Source organism: Sander vitreus, chromosome 3 (assembly GCF_031162955.1).
Source record: "Sander vitreus isolate 19-12246 chromosome 3, sanVit1, whole genome shotgun sequence".
NCBI classification, from domain to species: domain Eukaryota; kingdom Metazoa; phylum Chordata; class Actinopteri; order Perciformes; family Percidae; genus Sander; species Sander vitreus.
This window is the reverse complement of record NC_135857.1, coordinates 27,165,549-27,191,137: the sequence shown is the minus strand read 5'-3', so window position 1 is coordinate 27,191,137 and position 25,589 is coordinate 27,165,549. Positions and strand designations below refer to the sequence as shown.

Sequence of the window (25,589 nt, the reverse complement as noted above, 5' to 3'; positions counted from 1 at the left end):
GGTGACTTACAGAGTCATAAGGACCTTGAAGGGGCCTTTGTACCTGCATGGCAAATGTCGTGGAGAAATGCCACCTCACACTAATACTATCACCATCTCCTCGTATCTCTGACTAGAGTGCCCACTGGCAAATGAGAGAGTGAGTTGTTTGGGGTGTGCGGGGTGGTTAATGATTATTCTCCCCATAACCCCCCCACAGTCCACTAAGTTTCCTACATGGATTGACGGGGTCCGCGTCAGACCGCACAGAGTAGACACGCCTCCTGGCTTTGGTGCGCTCGTTGCGTCTCTTTCGCCCTGTCCGCTTCAAACCCATATTCCACTGGGAGAGAGAGACACATAGAGAGAGAGACACATAGACACATAGACACATAGAGAGAGAGAGAGAGAGAGAGAGAGAGAGAGAGAGAGAGAGAGAGAGAGAGAGAGAGAGAGAGAGAGAGAGAGAGAGAGAGAGAGAGAGAGAGAGAGAGAGAGAGCAGGACCTGGGAGAAGAGCAACGAAAGAAAAACAGGAGAGAAAAACGGAACAACGACACAAATGGCACTCATGGCAGGGATTTTGTTCACGGCCGTCTTTCTTGTTTTTGGGATTTCTACATTTGTTTCGCCTGCACGGATATACCCCCCAAATGAAGGTAAGGTTGTTGGGAGAAAATAACTGCCGCGGACTTCTGACTTCATCCCCGCTCCGTCTCCCTGTGTGTTTGCGCTGCGGAGCCCTTACTTCGTGGCCCCTATTTGCGAGTGCGTGGAGCCGCGATGAGTTTAATGGTGGGAAACACCGACGGTCACCTTTACGCAGCGACTTTTGCTGGGTTTTGTGAGAACGCAACTGGAATGAGGAGTTGCTGTCCAAATGCGCATCGGCTGTCTCCGCTCGATCTTTGGTCGTGCCAGCTGCTGAAAGCCTGTGAGCAGGAACACTTGCAGCCCCGATACGTGCTGTTCTCTGTTAAGAGAGAAGGTCAAGCCGCTCTCCACTTAAAACGAAGTTTAATTTAGCGAAGCATCTCGTGAACCGACATGTCTTGTAGAACATAAACGAAGTAGACTATTAACGAGTGACGAGAGTGGGAGACTCGCAAAATCCGGCACACATCCGACCGGTCAGGCAGCTCCTTATTTATCCATTTCAGAATCGCTCACAGTGATTGCTCCTGCTGTAACAGTGGATTTTGGTGGAAGGTGAACATGGCAATGACAAGAAACCCAACTGTAAAAGTTAAACTGTGTTGCTCATCGGTTTATTATAACGTGCACTTCGAATAGTTCCCAGCGATTAATAAGAGGTATTCGGTTATTCGGGTCTTACAGGTTTACGTTTACTAAACACTGAAGTGCAAGAATTGAGCATGGTGTATCCGACACAAAACAAGAGCACGGAAGGTTTCGGGGCTATTGCCTGCTCGGGGTTCCGGTGCGCAGTGTTTCAAAATGTATGGCCCAATACAGGTTATACCCTACTTTCCACTCCAAACACTAATAAATAATGTAAGCCTACTTTGTTTTATTTTAAACCATCCCATCGGATCGAGTCTGTCCTGCAGAATTATGTTTCCATACCAGACCTGCTCAGCAGAGCAGATCTGTTTGATACAAGTCCACAGCGATGCATCCCGGGCTCCGGAAAGTTAAATATAAAACAAAATGTTTAACATTTAAAATTTGTCAGGCACCCGGATTGCTCAGTTGGTAGAGCGGGCGCCCATATATAGAGGGTTTACTCCTCGACCCAGCGCACCGGGCTCGACTCCGACCTGCGACCCCTCGCTGCATGTCATTCCCCCTCTCTCTCTTCTTCCATGTCTTCATCATTTTTTTTTTTTTTTTTTTTTAGTTGATCAGTCTGTATTGTACCTAATAATTTACACCGTGAACTTATATAACGGGCTTATTTATTAATGTATACTGAGCAGCTGATTAAGAATTTGACTCACATCAAATAAATAGTTCTACTCTATGCCATTTAATTCAATCGAACATATATTTTTTTAAATTAAGGCTTCACAGACATACTGTTGTACTTTTTCTCGAGAAAATGTCGCGCAAGAAAGCCTCTCTGTCTGTCGGAGGCATTTTTTAATGCGTTTTGTTCTTCAACGACCAAGTTTATGCACACGGCTCCTTAATTGATTCCAATCATCAAACATGCTTCGGGCCGACGCTGCATGAGCAGAATTAAATATTATTACTTTAAAGACACTGGGGAAATACATTTGTCTTTTGTAGAAAAGCTTTATGTTAACGAAAATCAATTAAAACGACATGCGGTAAGCACAGAAGGGATTTACGCGTAACAAAACATTTACAAGACTCGTTGGTCTACAGTTTTTATTCTCTCTGTGTACTGACATTCATCATGAAAATATCACTTCGCTTCAACCGTTATTTCTATTCATTAAGCCTTTTTTAAATACCAATTTTCGTTCTTCAGACCTTAGTAGATTATGCTGATGTGGTATGGACAGACTGAGACTTTAAGATCACATCTCCTATTCTTGTTTTCCAGTCACGTTATTGGACTCCAGATCTGTACAGGGGGAGCTGGGATGGGTCGCCAACCCGACAGAAGGAGGGGTAAGTACTGCAAAGAAGTGTCCCCTTGTTAGGCGCATGGTCCCCTATTGAGCAAAAATGGAGAGATAATATCCATTATTGGCAGGAGCTCTGGAGTGGACCGCCAAACAGATACACAGCCCTCTTTGATAAGATTCAGTCCTGGTGAGCCCTTTATGGAAATATCATTGTTGATGATTTATTGTTCAGCTATCTGTGCTGTACGGATATTAGGCTCAGGGTGAGATCAAGGCATCATTTTCAGTATCTTACACTAAAATATTGGTAAATTAGAATTTGCCATTTTGTTGTATATAAAGACCCTTAGGAACAACCTCCAGGGCCCCATGGGGTCCCCGGAATCCACTTTGAGAACTACCGGTCTATAGGCACCCCCCCCCTTCATCCCCTGCTCCCCTTTCTCCTCGCTTCCCTTCTCTCTAACCACTCTGTAATGGTCAGATGCAGGGGCCGATACTGCAGCGGGCGTCAGGTTTCCTGAATAGACGGTGGATTGAATCGGTCTTTGTGGAGAAACTTTATATCCCTTTCCACCATTGAGTCGAAGAGAGAGCGAGAGAGAGAGAGAGAGAGAGAGAGAGAGAGAGAGAGAGAGATGAACTTGGCAGCTGAGAGAGGGCCCTCTGGAATGGATGAATAAGGGGGAAAGTGCAGAGGGGTTTAGCTCTTGCCGCAGGATGACTAGATCTCACTATAGAGCAACGGGGAATAGGGTCGACCAAATGCGTGATCCCTCAGTCTAATTGGGATATCTACAGTGGCTCTGATAACTGATAAGAGAAAGAATAGGGGCCCCACAGTGGCCACGGTGTGCCAAGGGCATTAGATGGTTAAGGAAAGCTAAGGCGCATACCATAACTTAACCAAGTCTCAATTTCATTATACAGAAATGGGCAAAAATGTATTTGATTGCCATATCTTTGAATATCAGTGATGACCTAATTGTTCACATTAAACAAATAAAAAAATTTTGTGAGTCAGTAGTAACTCCTCCATTTGTTCTACTTAGAAATATGATAATGAGCACATGCTAGAATGTTTTATGAAAATTAATACACATTAGCAACAATCATGTTAACTAATGAATAGCCACCCACGGGAACAGAATTTCACCTACTGCAGCTGTTGCATGCTCTGCTCGCAAGCTTTTCTCAATAAACTTGCTGCGCTCAGATCCTCCCCTCAACCAGTTTATCACAAACAAGTGATTGACAGGGTCCTGGCAGCCCCCGGCAAGCCTGCATTCACCCTCTCATTATGACCAATTGGCCTTATTCTCCCTCTTCCCTGCTATCAGGGAAAGGTGCGCCCTTATCTCAGTGCCGCTTAATTTCCACAACAACAGGGGGCTAAAGGAAGAGAGCAGTGTGGAATGGAACAGCAGGAAATGATAGACATTTTCTCAAATCATACAACCACAACTATGTTTAGCATTATCCCACCCTCCTCCAGGGTAATAAGGCTTTAAACCAGATTGTTTATGATAAGGCGTCAAATCAAATCTGGCAGCATAACCCGTATCTTCCATTGTTCCATTATGACTTTTTTTATACAGTTTTCTAAATGGTTGAAGCTACGGCAGCCAAAGGCCTGTCTGCTCTTGTTTACAGCCCAGCTCAGTCAAAGACTCTATTTAAAACACACAGTGAAAAACCAAAGGGAACACACCGCTTTGAGCCTCTCAAGACATGCTCGTATTTGCTCAACAGTGATCTGTCAAGAGGGAAACTTTATCATAAGTAAAACAAACATTCCCTCCTGGTAAAAATAAGCTTGGATAACGTAATCCATGCGCCCCACGTCAGCGTCTCTCTCTATTCTATGAGTTCATACTAACAACATGGTGAACATGTGTGCCTCTGTCTCCTAGTCCCTATAATGTACGCTGATGTAAAGCAGGCGCACATTAGATCATTAGCATTGATTCCAGACCCTTAGTTTTGGAATTCACATAATCCCGTTTTCCTTTTTTTCTGATAGCCTGAGTCATGCAGGTCTCTCAGTGTGTGTGTGTGTGTGTGTGTGTGTGTGTGTGTGTGTGTGTGTGTGTGTGTGTGTGTGGGTGGGTGTGGGTGTGTGGGTGTGTGTGTGTGTGTGTGTGTGTGTGTGTGTGTGTGTGTGAAGACAATTTCGTATACCACTCCACTTTAAGTTATTGAAGTGTAGGCATTACGGAGGCATATAACTAATAACAAATTTCCTTTCTCACAGCTGAGGGGAAGCCATGAATATTAATATCTGTATGATTCTATATTAGGACCTAACAAGTCTATTAGGTGCCATTCATAAAATATGCATTAAGTTTAGCCATCAATTAATTGCTCTGCTGAGACTCAAATATTGACTAATCTTTCTTGCATGCTCTTTTGCACAATATCTCTCATTCTTGGCATAGACTGGCTCCAGTCATGTGTGTTCCCTACATAGTCCATTTTAATTAGGAGAGCATTTAGTTTTTATATTTCTCTGATGTTCTTAACCTTTAACAATTCTGCCATGATAACGTTATAGCATTTTACTACTGTTTTTTAATTGTCTTAAACTATGGTTTGGAACTCATCATGAGTAATTAATTTGCAGATTGAAACTAAGAGTTTTAAGAACACCTTTGTAAAAATATTATTGTTGTGTTTTTTCCCCAGTGGGAGGAAGTGAGCATTATGGATGAAAAGAACATTCCCATCCGGACGTATCAGGTGTGTAACGTCATGGAGCCAAACCAGAACAACTGGCTCCGCACTGACTGGATCCCCCGAGGCGGTGCCCAGCGTGTCTACATTGAGATCAAGTTCACCCTCCGGGACTGCAACAGCCTCCCAGGTGTCATGGGAACCTGCAAGGAAACCTTCAATCTTTACTACTACGAGTCCAACAATGACAAGGAGCGCTACATCCGCGAGAACCAGTTCGGGAAGATCGATACCATCGCTGCGGACGAGAGCTTCACTCAGGTGGACATCGGCGATCGCATCATGAAGCTGAACACAGAGGTCCGTGATGTGGGCGCCTTGACCCGGAAGGGCTTCTATTTGGCCTTCCAGGATGTTGGAGCGTGCATTGCGCTTGTGTCCGTCAGGGTCTTCTACAAGAAATGTCCTTTAGCAGTGCGTAACTTGGCCCAGTTTCCTGATACCATCACTGGAGCCGATACCTCCTCACTCGTGGAAGTTCGTGGATCATGCGTGGATAATTCAGAGGAGAAAGAGGTTCCAAAGATGTACTGTGGGGCTGATGGAGAGTGGCTGGTGCCCATCGGGAATTGCCTGTGTAACCCTGGATACGAGGAGCGCAATGCAGAATGCCAAGGTAAAGAACTGACATTTGTCTTTTGTTTTTTGGGGCTGACTGTTTTTTCTCTCTATTTAAAAATGTAGATCACTTTCTTCCTTCTAACTCTGCCAGTCCCTACAGTATCCCACCTTTACATTTTCTCCCCATCCTCTTGCTCTGCCTCTTTGTCTTTATCCCCAGTGTTCATTCTCTTTGTCCTTCCCTCACTTCACCCACCTCGCACTCTGTTGGATATTTTTGACTCCTCGCTCCCCCACTCTCTACAGTCTTCTTTCCAGTGTCTGGTTGGGAGATAGAAACAATGATAATTAGAAATGGAGTAATTAGCAGACCCACTGGGAGGTGTTGTGCAATGGGATGCAGCCCAGGAGAATTAGTGACACCGGGAGATGAGGGTAGAGCTCCGACTGGTTCACACTACCGCTGTGTCTTTCACCCCACCTGTTCGTTCTTTTATTCCCAATGGAGCTCGAAGCTGGGAAAAAGAGATAGACAGCTTTAGAGGGAGGGAAGTAGAGAGAAAGAGTTTATCATTCCGAGCAGGTATGAGAAGAGTGAAAATAAACAGCAGTGAGATGGGGTTGAAATAGTGCTATTTGGTAGGGGGCGAATAGCCCTTCGTGGGGGATTATTGTAGCCTGAGCTTACAGTGATCCTATACCAGGTTGTTTGATGAGGTTTTAAGGTCAGTGTAGAGTGAATCCTTTCAGATTAAAAAAATAAATCAGAAGCATGATAGAGCTTTTAGCATGTTGCTGAATTCTGACCATGGCCTAGAAATGCCCATTTAACATTGCCAATATAACTTTGAATTTAGCTCTTACGAGAAATGGCATTTTTGACTCTTCCCTAATTTAACTTGCTTGTTTCATTGCACACAGTAGATTGTAGTTTATGGTATACAGTGTATTGTGGTTAGCATCTAGTAGTATTCAGCAGCTGTTTTTTGGACCATATGCAGCATTTTGCCAAGCCGAGGCGCAGTTATCAGGTGACCGAACGTATGCCAATGCTGCCACAATGGTTTATTGGTATACCCCACCCGCCACCCACCACCATTACACAAAAAAAGCAGCGAGTCACAGCAGTGAGGGGTCAAAGGCTGGGCATGGGTGATTAACAAGGGGACGGATCACTACACCTCTCCTAATTTATGAGGGAGCCTTTATCTTGGAGGACTAATTGCATGGCAAACAGGTCTGGTGATTTAGGGGTACTGTTGGCTGCTTGGGTGGGAAGGCTAAGGGGTACATGTGAGCAGAAGGGTTGAGGGAAGGACACCAGAAAGTAGTTAGTTACAGGCCTTATGTAAATCTGCCTTGGGTTTTCTTTCTATCATGCAATTTACTATAGTAAACTCTTGTTTCAAATCAGAATGAGACCCTGATCTCATACTGTATATCATAACTTTAATTTTCCTGCAACAAAATCGAAATGGACTACTTATCTCTTCTCTTTAATTTCAGTTTAAATAAATAGCTGTTCCTCTCTAAAGAATGCAATAAAGGATTTTGAAACCTTGATTTTATATGACTAATGCAGTCTCGTAGTGTATGCCAGCCTCTGAGCTGGCAGTATTGCTTTTCAAGCCAATAAATCTATTTAGTTCACATATCATTGCATCTGCTTTAGTTTAAGTTTACAGTGCCAATACATCCACTCTTTTTACTTTAAGCTTAAATTACAGTGTTTGGTGTTTTAAGCCCCCAACGTCGTCTTCCAGGCAGCGCTGCCTGGAAGGTACTAGGGTTAGGCAATGGTTAGGGTTAAGGTTAGGGTTAGGGTTAGGTGCCTTGAAGTCGACGATGGGGGCTTAAAACACCGTCAAGCTTCATTTACACTGTTTGAAAAGCTTTTTTCTGGAAACTGGATAACATGCATTGGCATGTCATTGTTGGTCAGATCCAGAGACTGAAGGGTTAAAAGGTGCTGGCCACTGTCAGTCTTCAAGTGCACTGATGAGCTGGTTAATATTCCCCAATGTGACAGGCTCTGTGGGAGAGAGGCTCCTCTCCTATATGACCATGTTGACCAAGGGACTTAGACAGGAGCTGGTTTTGGGGGAGGGAGGGTGGATATCGAGGTAGAGGCGTGGGGTAAGGTGTGTGTGTTGTTTGTTTTGTTCAGACATATTTTAAAAGTTTAAACAAGTGTATGCGAGTATGTCAGCCTTTGGTCACACTATATGGCTTGATTTGGTTTAAAACCTTCTTTTTAAATCTGTTCTATGGTGCACACAAGCCCAATTGTAAGGGTGTGTGTGAGTGTGTGTGTGTGTGTGTGTGTGTGTGTGTGTGTGTGTGTGTGTGTGTGTGTTCGCATACTTGTGTGTCTGTGCTTGTCTTGAGTACGTGCAGGGTTACAAGGGCACCTTGGCCCCTGGTTCCCAGCCCAGGATGAATGGGCTCTCCTCCATTATTGTTTGGGGCAGCAGCGGAGCCGACTGAGGCTGGCAATGTTTGGGGGGAAAAAGTGGTAGAGGGGGGGCTGGTGGGGCACGTAGGAATTGTATTCTCCACCCCTGTCAAAGGTCAGGGGTCATCCCCTTCTGCATCCGTCTTACTGCTGCAACTGACAGGGTCGTGGATTTAGGATTGATTAAGACGTCAGGATTTTGACAGCTGTGGCAGTGTATGTGTGTCTGTTCTCGATGTGGGCCAAGGGTGGCCAGGGTGTACACCAAGGGCCAAAGCAAGCGGGCCAACCGGGGCACTGAGGACCAAGGGGCCCCCTGATCTAAGGAGAGGGGACTCTGTCTGTTTGCATTTGGGATCTCGTTCCCTGTTAACCCCCCAACACACTCTGTTGATGAAGGGTGGGGGTCAGGGAGTCCCCTCGCTCCTCATCTGGTGAGGGGGTCACTACTGTTAGAGGAGGGGGGGGTGTTGATCAGGTGGTGGGAGGGAGAGATTAGTGAGAACTACGTATGTCATTATTTGTACATCAACTGTTTTTTTTTGTTGAGTGAGCTTTGAAACTTTGAACGACGGTGGGCTCTGACAGCAGTTTTTCTTCTGCAGAGCAATGATGTGTGTTTTCAGGAAAATCAGCAAATCTCAAGTTGAGTGTCTGTTTCCAAAGTTATATTTGTTGGCTTGCGTGGTTGTTGCGGATATAGCTTGTTTAAGGCGTGAAGGTGACAGACACTTTTCACACTGACGAATGCAAGTTCACGGTTGAGCTGTTAACCGGCACCTTGAACCTATCATCACCACCAGCAGTTAACACACACACACACACACACACACACACACACACACACACACACTCCTTAATGGTAGCTAACATTGTCTCAAAAACAGGAATTAGGTTAACACCTTCACATTTTTAATCACTTTTTAAATTCAAATGAATTTCTTATGGGCTTTTACACATTTTATCTTTTTTTCATTTTTGTTCTGCTCCTATTACTTTATTACAAAGACAAAATGCATCTCTTCTTTTCGATAAATGCTGCATTAAGGCAACACTGAGAAGTGCAAGATCTACAATTGACTTACATTATCTTAAACTTCATTTTCACCACTTTGTGTGTTCCCCAAATTTGTTTGCATATGTGTGTGTGTGTGTGTGTGTGTGTGTGTGTGTGTGTGTGTGTGTGTGTGTATAAGGGCTTAGGGTCCCGGTTGCGATGTCAGTGTGTGATCGGAGCATTTTCTCACCTGAGACCCCCCCACCATCCTCTCTATTCCCAGAAGTCTTTGCTGAGCTGGAAACTCTCATTCATATTGGATTAAGAGGTTTTAGAGATGAAGTTTCTCTCCTGTGCGTCACTCATTGTGTGTGTGTGTGTGTGTATCTGTGTCTTCCATTCTCTTTCGCTCCCTCTGTTGACAGTGTTGAATATGCACTTGGGAGCATCATTCTAAATTCACCACGTAATTCTATTTAGCCCGCTGGTCCCCGATGGCTTTAAATACACAGTCTCGGTCCCTTACTCCTCCTCTCCCTCCTCCTCCTCCTTCTCCTACCTCACTTCTGCATACACACAAATTAAGTGTTTGCATCTTCTTCTTGGCCGACTCGGTCTTTTGCTTGTTTTTTCTGTCCATGTCTTCTGTCTCTTCACACTTCCTGTTGCTTTAATGTCTCTTTATGACTACGTCTTTTTTCTCTTATCATGTATCTCTTTCCCTCTATTTTCCCACTGTGTTTCTGTTAGCAATTTTCACCTGTCTTCACACTGTCTTTGATATCCTCCTCTCTTTATTTCTCCCTCCCTCTGCTCGTCCGTCGAGGTGGTTAGTGTTCGTCAGCCTGTCTCTGGTGGCAGCAGCAGGAAGTGGGCTGAATAATGAGATTACCTTCACTGTTGGGGAAGGAAGGCAGCTAGGAGCAGCACACAGAACATCATCACCTTTGTTCCCACAAACACACACGCACACTCATTCGCATGCACAAGTGTGTTAGTCTGAACACAAACCTGAATAATAAAAATCCAGACATATGCGTGGAAGGATGTCTTATGCGACAGGAACCAATATTTGCATGAGAGCACCCCACATGTACAGCACTACACACTTATACAAACTAACCAGGCAATCCAGGCACACACTCATGTAAAAAAGGACATGTTAAGTAATAGACTCAAGTACACAGACACATTCATAAATATGTATAGCAGATGCACACACACACACACACACACACACACACACACACACACACACACACACACTCAGAGCTGAGCAGAGCGTAGCAGAATAGAGGTGAATGCACTCATCACTCTCCCTGCCACCAGAGAGGTTCATTTTGTACTGCTGAATAGAGACGAGGAATCTATTACCAACGGAGAGCAGGAAAGAACAACAGATAGAAAGAGAACGAAAGGACTCAATGTCTCAAAATGTCTCATGAGCAATCCTCCGCCACCCTCTCTTCCTGCTGAAATAAGGAGCATTTTTTTGTAATATTCCGTTCCTGTTTAGCTCCTCAAATGATGAAGAAAGTACTCTCAACACACACGAATCCTCCCTTGACCGAATGGAGGAGGGAGGTGTGTGTGTGTGTGTGTGTGTGTGGGGGGTAGTGGTAATTCAGCCGTCATTAGCTGAGGTGCTGAAATGTTTTTCCTGCTTGGGCTGCCATCCCGCCTCAGTGTTTGCTCCTTTCACAGTTCCTGACACTCATCACCCAGCTCTCTTTCCCCTCGCGGGCAGGAAGCCACCGGTGATCGCGCATGACCCGGGGCTGACGGCCACAGCGCTCCCACAGCGCCAGTGTGTAGGGATACGCTGTCACGAATATCCGAAAATAGTCATTTATCTCCTGTTGAGTTTTAATGTTTTGCAACTTTTTATAAACTGCCAACTAAATGACCGAACTGTGAGTGGCATGAGACCATTTCGCTAGTTGTATACGGAGTTAAATGGCAACAAATGTTATTTCAATTCTTGAAATAGATTGTGAATGATCTTAAATAAAATGTCTTAATTATGTCAAAACCAGCTTCTACTCCCCCTTTTTACAAAACCACTTTTTAGTTTATATAGGTTATTGGAAAAATGACAAAATGAAACATACTCAAAGATGCCAGTATGCTTACAAAATGTATACATTTTTAGACTTTCCTCTTGATGGACCCTGTTGTGCAAGTGGAGTTATCCAGAATTAGTTGACTTTACTAGAAATTTGCGTGGAAACCCGTTGCCTTAAACCATCAGTTTTTACACATGGTGAAACCTAACAGGTTAAGTTGTGTTAACACAGAGCGGTAAGTTGATGCAGCAGACAAATCAAGTTTACATTAGTAGTCATTACTAAAAATCATTAGTAAATTTTTTTTTTTGGAGTTGTGTTGTCTAAAACAAGCACGTTAAGATAAACAATGAAACATAATAAATATAAAACATTAGGCTACTTATCAGTATTAAAGTAACAATTTGTAAATATAAAAATGTGTAATTTTCCTTTATGACAGTATGACTTCAAGAACAACATATTCAATACATTTGTTCCAAAAACACAGAAAGGACAACAACAATCATTAAACATTGAAGTTTTCCAATAAATTATTGTGGAAAGTTTAACTCCACAATCTGTGTACATTTTTTCTTGCTGCCTAGAGGCCATTCTCGGTCATTGTACAACAATAAATTTAGATAAACATGAACACTAAATCAACCATACAAAACTAAAGGAACATACTGTATAGCTGTGGAAGTGTCAAAAAGTGGTTAAAAGGGATGATAAAATGTCTCTCTCCTCTTCTCTCCTCTCTCATCTTTTTGAAATAGCATCCTCTCTTTGAAGCCTGCGATGGGAAGAGGGGGCGATTAAAGCAGTCAGCAAGCAAATTAGCATGTCAAAAGGCCCTGAATCAATACCCCAGCTCTCTACCAATACAACCCTGTAGTCCTTTCACCCCCCCCTCCCCCTCCCCTGCCCCCCCTTCCTTCTATCCATCCCTGACGTTCCCCCATTCTGCCGGCTGTTTCCCTTCTTCTCCCTCCATTTTCTCCTGCACTCCTGCACACTCTCCCTCTTGCTCTCTTGCCCCTCTCTTTCTCTTCCGCTCACTTTAAATTTTTCTTCCCCCTCTTCCTCCAAAACTCCTTGTTTTCTCCCTCAGCTGACAGACCTGGAGAAGAGGCAGAGTTTGTAAAGCGAGATGGACGGATGTATAGGCAGAGAAAGAAAGGCAGAGGGAGAAGTGGACAGCGATCAAGTGGGCATGGGTGGACTGTTTAAGAGAGAGAGGATATGAAAGAGAAATAGGGCCTCTGCCACCGTCTTTGTGCTGACAGAGAGTGAGAACAGACCTCTCTCGCCAAGAAGAGAGGAGAAGATGGAGATGAGGAGGCAGGGAGGGAGGTAGAGAGAGAAAAAGAGACAAAAAACATGGGGGGAAGTGAAGTGGAAAGAGATTTAGTTCCAGTCTGGCAACCGTGCTTTTTCTACACTTCATCGGTCAGTTCACCATTGCACGGAAATCTCTTTGATCTTGGGCAATGTGTTACTGATCGCGAGGATTGGGTGTGTGTGTGGACAGACAGAGAGAGTGTGTGTGTGTGTAGACAGACAGGGCATGTGTGAGTGTTTGTCTAAACCATTATCTGTCCTATATTTATTCTGTGCATCTGTCGTGACAGACATATCACATGCTGTATCATAAACTTCTATTAACGTTCCTATCGCGTTGCACGATCTGCGCCCAGAGACAAAGCAGCCCAGCAGCTCTACAGATGAACAGCCAACTCTCTCTCGGTATCCGACAATGGGAGGCTGATTGCAAACACCTTGCAAATGTTTTATCTCTCCCATTCTCTCTCTCCTGCTGATTTCTATCTTAAGCTCTCTCTATCCTGCCAGGTCCATAGTAGGTGGTCTTCTATTCTCTTTTCTCGTCATCCTTTTTCTCAGGGGGCACAGAGTTCAGTGTCCAAATCAAAGGGTGCTCCGTGGCAATCAGTTAGGGGTTATGACAAAAAAGCCTTGCAATAAAGGGCCACTATGTAATCTGATGTGCCCTGAGACTGGACACAGTGCCCATTTTAATGAGCTGAGATCCTCCTTTTCTAATCACGGTGGTGGAGGAAATGGCACACAGGCTCATTCTTCCTGGAAAAACACACACACACACACACACACACACACACACACACACACACACACACACACACACACACACACACTGGGAATGTGTGAATTGTATGCAGGAAGAAGATTGCAAATACAGGCAGGTTGTTGCAAAGACTCATAGTTTTGTGGACAACATATGTCAGTTCAATAGAGTTGTGAAGTAGGAGGAGATATTTTGGGTATCCAGGAAACGTCCTGTTCATTACCTGCATGACAATGTTAGATGAGTTTGGAACACTTCCATGGATTAAATGGCCAAAAACCTCTCCATTTAGCATACAGACATGAGTTTGAAATATTCCCTTAAAATACATCTTTGTAATGGGAATTTACAGTGGAAACTGCTTGGCAACTCTATTTTTCATTTTACATAAACTCTAACATACATGTACCTATACTTGGTTTCAGAACTTTAAGATCAGGTAGCTGACCTCTTGCTTTGAATACATGTGTATGCACACTGGCATGCAAACTACATATGTATCAAGCACACCATGGGGTTGCCTGGGAGGTGTAACCTCTCTGTGGGAGAGCTGAAATGTAATTTGGGCATGTGGAGGTCTCGCAGCACCAGGGATCTGAAGCTGCAGATCTAAAGCCAAAGGCGGAGGTGTGTCCATGCTCGGGCATGTCTCTGGGATTAGAAACCTTGATCTCCCCTTATCCGCGGTAAGTTGTCAAATACTGCTAGAAGGAGAGGAAGAAAAAAAGAGAGAGATGCAATCCCTTGAAGGCTCACACCACCGAGGAATGTGAGGGGATGAAGAAACAGGAGGAGAGACAAAACAGAAAGACAGATATGATAGAGATTGAGAGAAAAGAGAGTGATTGAAATGAAGAGAAGGCGTGTAGATATCCAAGTAGAGGGTGAATGTGTGTGACAGAGGGAGTGTGTGTGTAGAGTAAAGCAGAGAGGAAGATGAATTGACTCCTGTCTAGTGGCCCTGATAAATGGCTGGAGATGTGAAAGGTGAAGTGAGGGGTTATGGGTACAGACGGTGATCGCTCTTTGAACAAGCCTAGCGTGGTACTGTCGCGACCTCTGGCAGCTGCGGTTGATGTTACCTTCAATATCATTACCTGTGTGTATTGTAGGGTTGTTCCACCTGAATTTGTACTGTTTTCATTGGAACTACTTTCTACTGAAGAAATAGTCCCTATGAATGAGCAATTTAAATGTCAAAAAGAGCATTGATGTAATGTCGACCCTTAGTGTGTAAAGATACATTATTGGCAGTGTTAAGCAAGAGAATAGAGGAAGTCAGAAACCTGTTTTTGGCAGCTCTGCAGGGCATCGTATGCTGCTCGAATCACTGACAAAGCTGCTGCCAAGTATGGAGCATCACCCTAAATGGTGAAGGAAACCATAAAGATAAGGAGAGATAACAGATAAGTCAGGAAGAGAGCAGTAGACATACTTGGAGTGAAAGAAGGCGAGGAGTCCAAGAAATACAAAACATAACCCAGAAACTCGACTCTGGTGGTGCCCACACACTTACTTCAAAGCTTGCTTTGCATTTGAATCTCTGTGCCCTCTATTTGCCTCTTCCTATCATCGCCGTGCCTGTGTGTCTGTCCTCACATCAAAGCTAATGGCTAAAACGTTACACATTAGCAGAGTAACCCTGTCTAAGCAGCAGCCATTAACCCCAGGCTCCTGTTACACTCCCTGTAGCCCCCCTATGCAAGGCCAGGTTCAACTAGCCTGGGGTTAGGGAGAGCAAAGCATACACCCAACTGCAACATTTGTGGACACAGATATATGCTACTAACTTTGGAATGCACACACACATCATGCAAAGCCATACCGTGCGAACAGAAGCTGACGCAGTTTCAAGTCGAAGGGGGTATCACTTCCATGACAGCAATGTCCTCAATTCTGTTTTGAGAGAGAGCAAGAGAGAGGAGGGGAAAGTGGTCTGGAAAGAGTGAGGCCTGAGTGACACCAGGAGAGGTCAAAGGTTAAAGCAGTGACAGCCACAGTGGAGACCAGCAGACCGTAATTGGGCTGACATGAGCTGTTGAAAAGCTAGTGACCCAGGAAAGTTTTTATGTTCCCTGACTGAGCACACACCCACACACATAAATAGTGCATATAGCTGCATGTATTCACACACACACACAAACACACACACACACACACACACACACACACACACACACACACACACACACACACACACACACACACAGTGCATATAACTGCATGTATTCACACACAATGCAGAGACACGATGGTGTTGTGCAGTGTTCCTTGGTACACACACCCTCACGCACACACACATGCACAATAGAAGGTGCTTTGAGGCCCCAGACAGGCTGTCGACTGGCAGCTACAAGTAGATTACCTAAACAAACAACCTAAAAATACCTTCCTTTTCACCCGTAAGTCAACCCTTTCCAACCCCTCCTCATAACCCACTAAGCAACTTCTAATAAACCGGCAAGGTTGATATTAAACTTGCCCCCGAGACTACAGACAACTAATAGTAATTAAAGTTTTTGTATGTGTGTTTCTGCACACTTGAATGTTGACTGTGTGCACTGCAATTTGACGTGCGTATTTGAGGTATGTGCGTATGTGAGGTCTGTTTGAATGTGTTTTGCATTTATTATTTCATTGACTACAGGGATGTAGCAGATACACCAAAACTCACTTTGACCAGCAGGCATGCTCTCCAAACTGGTTGTTTGTCTTTTGAAAATCCCCATCTGCAGGCAGTGGTTTACCCATTTTGTTTCCACATTTGTCTGGATACCAGGCTATGTGATATGGAAGTAGAGTTTTAATTTCCCTTAATGTGATATGGCTTTGTGGTAATGACATCATACAATCGTAGCCACCTGAGGTCACACACCTGTAGCAAGCCGGCGAGAAAGGGTAGAAACACTAAAGGAGTTATAGAAACAGTAAAGGCGTTATAGAGCTGAATAATAAATTACACTATTTATTCAATTGAAAAAATTATGAATCAACCAACATTAAAATGTATTTATTATTAATCATCTACATTTTAAATACATATCAATAAAGTGACACTGATCAGCCAAACAGCCCAATATCATTAACAGGTCATTCTACAATTAAGTGAGGCAACATGAAAATAGAAATGAAGCATACAAATGTATGTATAAATATTAGGTTGCTGGAACTGTTTAGTTGGTCATGGGGCTGGGCTATATGGCCAAAATCTTCAATCCAAATATACCTGTAGTTCATTACATATCTGGATAGCGATATATATATATATATATATATCACTTTTTATATATATATATATATATATATATATATATATATATATATATATATATATATATATATATATATATCACTTTTTATATATATATATATATATATATATATATATATATATATATATATATATATCACTTATTCAATAAATAAATAGTTCTGAAATAACCAAATAATGCTCCTGTGTAAATTAAAATGAAAGGTAGTATTTAGTAGAGTATTTTCTCACTGTATTAAGCTTCTACAGGAGACATTTGTATATTGTTTGGACGATATGTATCATCATTATCACCCAGCCCTGGCTGGTTGCTTATCATGATAAAAACTGATAAGTTGATTAAGCACTTAAAATAATCAATAATTATTTTTAAATGGATAAATACTTTTTTTTTAACATACAATATTATTGTTAGTAAAAATATCAATTTTCTTAATTTTTCAATATTTGATATGACGTTAGTTGTTGCCCTAATCTTGATGCAGATTTTAAATCATATTGACCAGACCTACTTTACAATTAAATTACCACGTTAACATTTGTAAACTATTTTGTGTTGCATTGTGGGGGATTTCAGTGATTTGTTATGTTCTACAGTGGGACATGTGGTTTACAGTTGTTTACAAAATTGGATATGAGGCCCCATGCTTCCCTATCGCTTCCTCTTCCTCACCTATTCTTAGTGTGTGCGTTTTCCTCACACATTCTCCCTTTTCCTGCCCCATTCTCCTTGACTCGCCGCAAGTAGAATAGTTCAGCTCTCCCACTTGTTTAGCGGTGTGTACCGATGTGAGTGTCCCCTTGCACAACATTAGCATAATCCCCCACCTCCCAGCTCTCTGCCTCTTTTTCCATAATTGAATTGAAATGCAGCTCTTTTCATTGTAAACAATGTCAGGAAAACATGCTAGCTACACTGCCTGCTCACGCGCACACACATGCAGACGCACCCACATGTCCAACATGAGACTCGAGCCCCTGGAGACCTTGGGGAAAATGGACCAAGACAATACCTTGACTAAGTTTGTTTACCTCCCATTGTCGCTGCTGCTGTGCTCATGTCCCTGTGCTTACCCTGCTAACACAAACCACGTTTGGTGTGTGTGTGTTTGTGTGTCTTTGTGTAAGTTTGCATGCATGCATGTCATTGCAAAGTGCATCTGTGTAGTCCAGAGGGCCATTGAAGGACTTTGTGTGCATACATAAGAGTGTGCAGGTGTGCAGAGGTTTGTGAGTCTGTCTTTGTGTATATATCTCTGTCTTGTTTGCCATGAATTATAGTCCATTATCCACCTGCTGTGCAACTCTTAAGTCACAAAAGGTCCTTATAGTGGGTTGGTGCCATGCCCGGTTTTAGATTGTGCCACCTTTGAGGACCTGGCATGGGTGCAAAGGTGGAATCTGAGTGGCCCCCACCCAACTTCGCCAAATTAAACAGGGTTTTACCAAACAAAGATGGATGTGTTTGCTGCCTGTATCTCCCCCTGTTCTGTCCATTTATTTAGCTTTCTTTTACTGTCTCATTCTTTTCACTACAATCACCTTCAGTACCCTGGCCTCGTTTTTTTAAGGAGTGGCTGGGTGGAATACTTTAGATTTCTGCGATATAACCATTGTACTAATATTCCGTCTTAAGGCCAAGCTAGAGGAATTAGGGAGGAAGTTGAGGCCTACGTGTCAATAAGAACGTGGAGACCTTAGTCTGCAGGAAGTCTTCAGAACAATATTACAATTGTATTAGTTATGCAATCCAAACAGTGGCAATATTGGTGGCAACACAGTTCACTCTTTGGAGCAGGAAATTATTAAAATTGTTAAATTTGTATCAAAATAGCAAGAAATCAGCATACAGGAACAGTTGGTTGCTCAAACTTTTTGATGGCTTTATAATGATACTGAATATAACAATTGTCTGCTCTCAGGGTCTACTTTTGCTGTAATTTTCATTTTTACAACATGCTTTGCTCATTTGCTTCTTTGACTGGTGCTCCTATGTGTCAGGTACAGACATTTTAATTAGGGCAGTGTCGTGGGTGGTTCTTGTGTGATGGATCGGTGCTGCTGAAAATACAGTTATAAATCATTTGACAGACAAACTGCTGGCAACTCCTGCAGCCCCTGGCACTGGCCAACGTTAGCAAAGCTGCAGTGATTGTCAGCAAGGCTGGCTTGTGTGGTATTAACATTGTTAGCCTCGCTGGCTTTTGTTCTTGGCCTTCATTAACACTAGTAAGGATGTCATCCCAGATGTCACTACCCAACCCTTTTTGGTTTTACATTTTAAAGGACGGTACCACTAAGATAGGGACCTTTTCTCTCTAGGTCAAGGTCAAGATGTGTGACGAGTGTATGTCATCAATCATCGTGATCAGTTTCGGTGGCCGTGTGTCCCTCATCCATCATGCTGATGGGTTTCGCTGGCCGTGTGGCTTTGTGTCGCCGTCAGGGCCGGAGGTAATTAACAATCCCCAGTGACGGAATTAATGAGTTAACCTGCTCCACTCTCCTGCTGTTCCAGTGACAGATGCTAACGGCCAGCAGCTAGTTATCCCTGCTAATATGCCAGTGGCTCAGGTGTATTGATATGGCTGGTCTTTTATTATCTATATGTGTGTATGGGTAGGAATAGACAGTCTATACATCTAAGACTAAATCCAGCTGAGGGACTGCAGCTGGGGGGTAAACAAAGCACTCTTGGAATACTGTAGTAATCCTTTCTAGCAGCAGTCTCACCTGAGCAACACACTGCCTTCTACAGGGAGAAAAAGGAGATAGAAGAGACACAAAGGCAGAGGGATATGTCAGAAAGGCAGGTTGAATAGAGATCGCTGGCTCTTCAAGGTGCAGGAGAAGGAGAGACTTTCCTTGCCCTCAGGTCCTGAAAGCTGATCGCTTCGTTTTTTGAAAGAGATCTTTGTAAGGATGCCTCTGACTGCTCTTCTGAAGAGTGATCACTGTTTGTTATGACTAAAAAAGAGTGGCCGAGTTTTCATCACCCAAAGAAGATAAAGCGCAGGCTTGAAAGGAGGGAAAATGATGTAGTTCAAACTTAATTCTTTTTTTTCATTATAAGAGAGGCAATTGTTCTGCCTGGGCAGGCCTAGTTATTGTGTGCCGTGTGCTGGGTGTTATATTCCTGGGGTTTTTTGGACGGCTATTGTAGCCCAAGTTTGCTCTCATGCATTCAATCCCCGGTGTATTGGATACTTTGTTGTGTAGGCTGCAGAATAGCTTGCCTATCAGGCTTTGCATGCGGGTCACTTAAGGTGGGCTACAGCGGGTGGGTGTGTGGGTAGATGTGGTTTTATTTGGCGGCAGTATAGGGAGCATCCACGGCAGTTTAAAGCCTTGTGTGTAGGTTGTTGCCACTCAGTGGAAAACTTAGCTGGGCTTTAGTTAGCTCGCGTGTGGGTAGCTATCATTGTATCATTAGCTTTTGTGCACTCCTATTTTTTGCAGATGGCTGCGTCGGCTATTTTGTCTTGAACAGAAGTCCCGTTTTCCCCTCCCCTCACAGGGTGCATCCAATTCAGCCAGCAGAATCCCCACCACACGGACAAAACTACTCATTAACTCCCACAACCCTCTCCCTCCACCCTCGTTACCCCCTTTCCTCCAAACGTCAACAGGGATGGGGAAGGGGCGGGGGAAAGACTGACAAAAGGGAAAAAAGACTAAAGCCAGAGAGGAGGATTGAATGAGTGAAAGAGCTGCTGGGGGAGAAAAGGCAGAAGAATGCGATGTCCCGGTCTATAAGGAATTCCATTTTTTGCCTTTCCAGAATAGAACAGTAAGTCACCAGTCTCTTTGTCTGCCTTTGATCTCTCAGCTCAGGGATTTGGCACCTGACAAACCCCTCTCTGTCTGAAAGGAGGCCTGCCGAGAGAAAGCCTAGGAGAGTGGGAGAGAGAGATAGAGGGTGAATGAGAGCGAGGGGCAAAAAGGAGACAGTATAAAAAAGATGGTGTGGAAAAATTGGGTTTGAGAGCTATATGAGAGGATATGATGAGGGCTTCTCAGCTCACATCCCATAAAAACTAAATACATGTGTGTTTATCATGTGAGTCTGTTTTTGCGTCTGTGTGTGGGTTTGCCAGGGCTGGCCCGGACAGTGATAAATCCAGCAAGTCTTAAGGGAGATTCCTCTCTGAAGCCACGGTCCCTCAGACCACCCACTATTGTGGTCTCTTCCCTTACACACACACTCACACTGCTAATAGGAAGCAAATTCTCCAGCTTTACTTGGATATCAACCTCTCTTTTCCTTTCTGCAGGGCAGTGACTGCTATAAACAAGCCCTTATATGTTGATGTTCAGACTCAATTTCTGAAATGCAGAGTTTTAAACCACAGATGAAGATGCTAGAGCTTGTCTATGGCAAACAGGGATTTGGAGTTTGGGCAAAGAATTCTGGGACATCCTGTGGGGACTCTGGGGTCAGTCTGGGACAGCTTAATAATTGACGAGCGAAAAACTCATCAACCGTTCACAGTTTGAGGTAGCCCGCTCTTAGATTGTGTGACTTTAAAGAGACTGAGGCCCAAAGGCTGTGAAGCATGGGACTCAATTAACTCTCCCTTCAGCTTTTAGCAAGGGGGCATCGTCCCAAAACAGCTGGTTGACCCCACTTTCAACTCTGGACACTTTCCTGGTCAGCGCACATGTACAAACCCGAACAGCAACTTTTTGTTTCGTCACCTGAAGCGTTTACGACCTCTTAAGTGTCCTTCTGTCTCGAGTGATGAGACTGGCCGTTAAAAGCTTGCTTTAAAGATAGAGAGATAACACAAAGCACCTCCTGACTAATCCCTCCTTTTTATTTTTTTGCAACCGTGAAGAAAAGAAATGGAGGCTTCACGCACCCCTGCAGGCTACAATCAAAGAGACCCTTAGCTTAGCGTTGGCGAGTGAAGCGGCAGGGATTTAGCCCTGATTGACTGAGTACGAACGGGCAAAGAATGGCTCCGCAGGTAGCAGCTACCCCGGTTAAAGCCACGCTACCCTAATCCAGCTGCTGGAGAAGAGCGGCTACGGGGCAAAAAGCCTGACTTTATTCCACCTCCAAGAGAGGGATTTTCCCGATATTGTATGTGCTTGTGAAGACAGCAAGACTTTGGGTGTGTGTGTGCAGGGGTGTATCTGATTTATATTGGGCATGAATATACCCATCTGTCTCCAATGGGTTTTTACATTATAACAAGACAGACAGACACACATACATACACATTCACACACACCGCCCACTCTACCAAAACTCAAAACACCGACCATCCGGCCCCAATACCATTCGCCACCCACTGCCGAGCACATGGCAGCCTCATTGACTGACATGTTATTTGGTCCAATCGGTGTTGTGACTGTGTGAGCCGCACCTCTCAGATAATTGTTCTTTTGTCCTCTTCTGGTTCAGTGCTCAGAGGGTGAAACACAACCCCGCTATGCTTCCATTATAGAAACTGTTAGACGAGGGAGAAACTTCTTGAAACACGAGCCCTCCAATCAAACTGTCACTTAAAAGAAAGGTGAGCACTGTCGCCAAAAGTAGGAAAAGTGTCACTTCGGTTACCATTTCAGACTGAGGTGTGTGTAGCTGTATGTGTGTTAGGCAAAAACAGCCCTGTGAGAGTAACAGAGCTCCTGGTGTGCCAAGTGTGGTGGCATTCATTTGTTAAATGGTCTGAAATGCCAATGGCTCTGGTTTCATTGTGGCTCCGAATCTTGCCAATTGAGCATAGCTTAAATTTGTGAAAAAGACTAGAGGTAGTTATTTGATCTTCTCTTTTTGTCAGAGGAAATAGCACCCTTTACTCCTGTTCTGATGCTTTTGATAATAGATCTGTAGGTTCGTGAGAAAGGAGAAAGGGGAGAAAAGATGGAAAATGAAGACAAAGGGAGGAAGGATAGAAGCCTCTGGGCAACACATTGTTTTCTTGTTGCTAATTGGGTGAAAATGGGCAAGATCACAAAGATCTCTTCTTGTCTTTCATTGGAAATTATCGCCTTATTACCAAAACCTCAGACAGCCACTTACTGTATGTTAACTTTATGTGTGATGCATATCCTGGATGTAGCTTCCAAATTCATTTCTGGGGATTTTTATTAGAGATGGCAATGTCAGTCAGTCAATCTTTTGACTAAAATAATCTCAACAACTTGCCATGCAATTCTGTAGAGACATTCATAGTTCCTAGAAGATGTCTCCTAATGGATTTGGTGACTATTCCCTTAGCATGTTAGTAGTCTCTAGAACCTTCCTATCTAGTATAAAAGAGCTGTAGGCTACATTAGGGCTTTGATTCTCTGGCCAAACCCTATGGGGCCAACCCGACCCATCAGGCGGGCTGGGATTTCTCAAAATTTCCCTGGGCTTGACTTGGGTCAGGTTCATGCAAATTTCCAGGTGTTTTAAAAAAAAATATTTGATTTTATTTTTAGTTGAAAGTGAATGCGTTGTGCTACAATCAATAACCTACAGTTATGCATAATTTGAGAATCGACATTTGATCGTCATAGTCTAATTGATTTTTTGCTGCTGTTCGAAAATCATGTCACTGACAGCAGTTGCATAACAGTCCCCAAACTCCAACTTCTCATTAATGAGGTGAAATGTTATACAATCACTATTTTATATGGCATGAGTGTTTGGGCTGTGCTCAACATTCGAAAAGGTGCATGTAGGAGATTGTGTAACAAATCTATATTGCCACACTGAAAAAACTGTAGTTGACTTTAGCTTGTAATGCATTTGTTTATATACCTATATTACCTATAGTTTTTTTACAGTGGAAATTCAGGTGTTTAATCAGGGTTGAGCCAAAAACTGCTGCCGTGGTTCGGGCTTGGGTTTAACTATGCAGGTTAATGTAGTGTCGGGCCTGAAGATAGCTCTACTGTACATGATATACTTGTATTTCATCTTGACGTCACAACTAAAAACCTCCTCTGTGTCCTTGTCTTTCAGCCTGTAAGATTGGTTACTACCGTGCTCTGGCCACTGATGGCTCCTGTGCCAAGTGTCCACTCCACAGCTACTCCGTCAGGGAGGGATCCACCTCCTGTGTCTGCGACAAGGGATACTTCCGCTCTGAAACGGACCCGGCGTCCATGCCCTGCAGCCGTAAGTACACCTACGTGTAACGTGTACATTGTTGTAATGCATAGCAATATCTAGCATACAGTTATTATTTGATTGGTAGCCATGACGAGCTGTGATTTACAGTGATTTGTGAACAGTTTCAGATATTTGTTTTTGCTTGCTGCTGTGTACTGTATTAGTAACAAAATGCTGTTATGGAAAAGAACACCTAACACACACACACACACACACACACACACACACACACACACACACACACACACACACACAGAGTGATTGCTTTTGCCTAAACATCGCCATGGATTCTCTCTCTCTCGCTTTCTCTTGCAATTTCAACCTGAATCACCCCCTCACACACACAGAGACAGCCTTTCTGCACACACATAAAGCAGGCGGCTGCTGGTTTAATAGGTGTCTTATTTCTCAGCGTGTCTGCGCTTTGCTCCATTCGGGCTGTGTGAGTCAACCACTGGTGAATTACGCCAGACTCCCCATGTCTGTGATAACAAATATTGTTAACAATCCTACTGCCTAATGATACCTCTTCCTTTTTTAAACCTCATTCGCTCTCTGAGTCACGAAACTGGGAGTTCATACTGGTAGAAATATCCACAGAGAACAAACATAACACACAAAGCCCTACACTCTCATTTCCCAGGCCAATAAAAGCGTTCATACTTATGACAGACGTTTGTGTTTGAGAGTGTGTGTGTCATAAAAACAATTTTAACAACCAAAACATCTGTTTAGTTGCGTAGCTCATAGTTGGCTTGCGTTTTGGCCCGAATGATCTGTCAAGTTCCTGTGGATTCATCACTCTGCAAAACAGTTTATGGAATCAGATGAGCAGGCGAACCCCTCCTGCCCAACACGTCTAACTGAGCAGCCTCTAATTATTCCCCTTCTGCACTGCATCTATGCAACATCATAAACAACGTTCTATTGTTAAATATTTTAGTGATTAAGGAAATAAGTTATACTTATAACAAGATGGTAATCTGCAACATCCTTGATTGTTACATTTTGGCTACATCTTTGGTGCCGATTACTGAGATATTTTTGCACAGTTTTTCCAAGTGTCCTAAAAGCGTTTACTTGGACCAGCAAGTAGAAAAGCTTTTATGAATCTGTTGCAACTTATTGGACTTGTGTCATATAAACTGGCAATAGAAAGTAGAAAAATGAGAATTTCTTCCAGAAACGTGATGGAGTGGCAACATTGCAGACAATTGTCATTTGTCACATTTTAACCAGGATTTTTATAATGTTTATTCTTTTATACAATTTTTACCTGTTTTTAATATACATCTTTCAATGCCTTTCTGAGATTAAAAATGTATTTGACAGGAGACCGCACATAGAAAAATAGATGTTACAAAAAAGTATAAACATCACAACTTTTTTAAAGAAACACATTACTAATCAATATAGTTACTAACCCTCTTTTAATGCACGATCTTCAAGCTCGTCCCTATTGTCCTGTTAGTCAGCGTGGCATTATATGGCTGCTGCAAGCAACAGCTGTCAAAGCTCATTACTTGGCTTTTTTTTACATAACCACGCTATGCCGTCTCTACTACGTTCCCAATTCCACAGTTAGGAACTGAACATTAGCTGGACTCCATCACCGACCTTTGCTCCCGCCTCGTCAGCCGGTCAACATTTGATCTTTGAACTCTCACCCTGTCTGTCGTCTGCTGTTTTCCTTCCTCATGCTACTTCTCACCCACATGTTAGAGCTCTGTAATTACAGCTGTCACTCACATATCCCTTCTCATCCACATCTTG

The 25,589-nt window shown here is 43.4% G+C and overlaps 1 protein-coding gene across 3 annotated transcripts in view; it reads left to right on the top strand.

Annotated features, from left to right (window-relative positions):
* Positions 1-310: 310 nt before the first annotated feature.
* Positions 311-25,589, top strand: part of epha4l (eph receptor A4, like) — a 51,265-nt gene continuing 25,986 nt past the window's right edge. For all 3 annotated transcript variants that reach the window (XM_078246763.1, XM_078246762.1, XM_078246760.1), the window contains exons 1-4: positions 311-637; positions 2,512-2,579; positions 5,222-5,885; positions 23,667-23,822. In XM_078246763.1, the coding sequence (XP_078102889.1) occupies positions 541-637; positions 2,512-2,579; positions 5,222-5,885; positions 23,667-23,822 (985 nt within the window). In that variant the 5' untranslated portion in view covers positions 311-540. The remainder of the gene's footprint in view (positions 638-2,511; positions 2,580-5,221; positions 5,886-23,666; positions 23,823-25,589) is intronic.